We start from the raw sequence: 3,029 nt of genomic DNA on the forward strand, positions 1-3,029 counted from the left end.
GATGGAGGAGGCCCAGAGAAGGGAAGGGGGTCAGATGGAGGAGGCCCAGAGAAGGGAAGGGGGTCAGATGGAGGAGGCCCAGAGAAGGGAAGGGGCTCAGGATGGGGAGGGGGCCCTGGAGGGTCTCGGCTCCGCTTCTGTAAAAGGAGGGGAGTTTTCAGGGTGAAGGAATTCAGTCTGCAGGCTGGATCCCCCCTAATTTGCAAGCCGGTTTGCCCCGTGCCTAGGCCCCAGCCTGGTGTCCTCCCTCTGCCCTTTCCTCCACTGCTCTCAGGAACCCTGGGACTGTCGCCGTGGTGCTGGGCGCCTATGACCTGAGGCGGCGGGAGAGGCGGTCCCGCCAGACATTTTCCATCAGCAGCATGAGCGAGAACCGCTATGACCCCCAGCAGAACCTGAACGACCTGGTGCTGCTTCAGGTGAGAGGCTGGTGTGGGGCTCACGCCTGTGGCCCCAGCACCTCAGGAGGCCGACATTAGCCAGGGAAACACGTTCAAACTCGGTCTCTATGAAAAAACAAGGGCGCGGTGGCTCACGCCTGTAATCCCAGCATTTTGGGAGGCTGAGGCAGGTGGATCATGAGGTCAGGAGTTTGAGACCAGCCTGGCCAACATGGTGAAACCCCGTCTCTACTAAAAATACAAAAATTAGCCAGGCGTGGTGGCACGCGCCTGTAATCCCAGCTACTCAGGAGGCTGACGCAGGAGAATTACTGGAACCCGGGAGGTTGAGGCTGCAGTGAGCTGGGATTGTGCCATTGCACTCCTGCCTGGGCGACAGAGCCAGGCCCTGTCTCAAAAAAAAAAACTTAAAGAAAAAAAAAAGGAAGAAAAAAAAGAAAAACAGCAAAACACACAGATGTACCACAGTGCACGTACGGAGCCTCCTGTTGGTGGAAACTGACGCCGTTTTGAGATGCTTTCGTTGTAACAGAACCAAGTGAATGTTTTTCATTTTTGATTTTTTCTTTGAGAAAATGATAAAATGATCTCAAAAATAATATAAAAAAAATTTTAAAAGTAGAGAGGGGGTTTCACCTCGTTGGCCAGGCTGGTCTCAAACTCCTGGCCTCAAGGGATCCTCCCACCTTGGTCTCCCAACGTGCTAATACAGGCACGAGCCACTGCGCCCGGCACCTGCCGGGAATTAAATGTAAACCACTTACAGATTACAATTCATGTCCCTGACACTTCTGCTGCCAGGGGGCCCATGAGGCTCCAGTTCCCAGGGCCACCCTTCCCTGACTCCGTTTCCTTCCCCAGCTGGACCGCGAGGCCAACCTCACCAGCAGCGTGGCAATACTGGCACTGCCCCTGCAGAACGCCACTGTGGAAGCCGGTACCAGATGCCAGGTGGCCGGCTGGGGGACCCGGCGTAGTGGGGGGCGTCTCTCTCGTTTTCCCAGGTTCGTCAACGTGACCGTGATCCCCGAGGACCGGTGTCGTCCCAATAACGTGTGCACCGGTGTGCTCGCCCGCCGGGCCGGCATCTGCAATGTAAGTGCTCCCCGTGGCGGGAGGAGGGGTCTTGAGAGGTAATGAGCTCTCCGTGGCAGGAGAAAGCAATTTCAGGCTGAGGACGGCACAGGAGGGGGCCTCAGGATGGAGCACGTTAACAGTATGAGAAAAAGTATCTCTCTTTTTTTTTTTTGAGACAGAGTCTCGCTCTCTCGCCCAGGCTGGGGTGCAGTGGCCGAATCTCAGCTCACTGCAAGCTCTGCCTCCTGGGTTTACGCTATTCTCTTGCCTCAGCCTTCCGAGTAGCTGGGACTACAGGCGCCCACCACCTCGCCCGGCTAGTTTTTTTTGTATTTTTTAGTAGAGATGGGATTTCACCGTGTTAGCCAGGATGGTCTTGATCTCCTGACCTTGTGATCCACCTGTCTCGGCCTCCCAAAGTGTTGGGATTACAGGCGTGAGCCACCGCGCCTGGCTGAGAAACAGTATCTATCAAACGTTAACATCTGTGCTGGGGGTTGGGGACCCAGCAGGCACGGTAGAGCCGGTCATTGAGGGACTCAGGTGTGTGACTGCCACGGGAGGGGCACCTGGCCCAGCCTGGAGGTTCCAGGAAACTTCAGAAAGCAGCTGGTCCCAAATTCCACTAGGAGTTAACCAGGGCAGAGAGAGAACAGCTGTGCAAAGGCCCTGGGGCTGGATCAGGACTTGTAGGTTCCAGGAGCGGCAAGAGGGCTCTGCAGTTCTGGGGTGGCGCGGGAGCCGGGCCCAGGGACGCCCTGACACAGCTGCCACCTGCCCAGGGAGACGGGGGCACCCCCCTCATCTGCGACGGCCTGGGACACGGCGTGGCCTCCTTCTCCTTGGGGCCCTGTGGCCGAGGCCCCGATTTCTTCACCCAAGTGTCGGTTTTCCGAGACTGGATCGATGGTGTTCTCAACGGGGGACCAGTGCCAGCCTAGGGGGGGCCTGTGACCTCCCACAGAGCCCAGCCCTGCCCTCCGCGCCTCCCGCGCTCCGAACCCACCTCCCACGGCCCCGCCCCTGCCCCCGCTCCGGCCGGCGTGGCCCTGGCTGTAATAAAGAAGCCAGTCTCGCCTCTGCTTCTGCTTTCGGTTCATCAGGGAGGGCTGTGGGGAGGCGTGAGCGGCACCTTCACTGACCTCAGGGGCACCCACGCCAGGCACGCTGCCTGTGCAGATGTTCAGGGATCCCCTGGAAGCAGGGGCTGGTGTTATCTCCACCGGACAGTGGGGTGTTGGGGGAGGCCCAGGTTCCGAGAGGTTGGGTGGCTGCCCTGAGGTCACACAGCTTTGAACTCGAATCTGTGAGACTGTATTCCCTCTTCCCACGTCTCATCCTGCTGGAGAACATATCACACAGCTCCGTGGGCAACGCCAGAACACGCAGGAGAGACGGGCGCGGTGGCTCACGCCTGTTATCCCGGCACTTTGGGAGGCCGAGGTGGGCGGATCACTTGAGGTCAGGAGTTCAAGACCAGCCTGGCCAACCTGGTGAAACCCCGTCTCTACAAAAATACAAAAATTAGCCAGGCATGATGGCAGGTGCCTG

At 58.3% G+C, this 3,029-nt stretch overlaps 1 protein-coding gene across 1 annotated transcript in view; it reads left to right on the top strand.

The window, feature by feature from the left end:
- AZU1 (azurocidin 1) overlaps positions 1–2,560 on the top strand; it is a 4,211-nt gene extending 1,651 nt beyond the window's left edge. The window contains exons 3-5 of the mRNA XM_011971208.1: positions 275–419; positions 1,263–1,496; positions 2,261–2,560. Coding sequence (XP_011826598.1) covers positions 275–419; positions 1,263–1,496; positions 2,261–2,419 — 538 coding nt within the window. The 3' untranslated portion in view covers positions 2,420–2,560. The remainder of the gene's footprint in view (positions 1–274; positions 420–1,262; positions 1,497–2,260) is intronic.
- The last annotated feature ends 469 nt before the right edge of the window (positions 2,561–3,029 follow it).

This window comes from Mandrillus leucophaeus, unplaced genomic scaffold (assembly GCF_000951045.1).
Source record: "Mandrillus leucophaeus isolate KB7577 unplaced genomic scaffold, Mleu.le_1.0 Scaffold990, whole genome shotgun sequence".
In the NCBI taxonomy this organism is placed as follows: Eukaryota; Metazoa; Chordata; class Mammalia; order Primates; family Cercopithecidae; genus Mandrillus; species Mandrillus leucophaeus.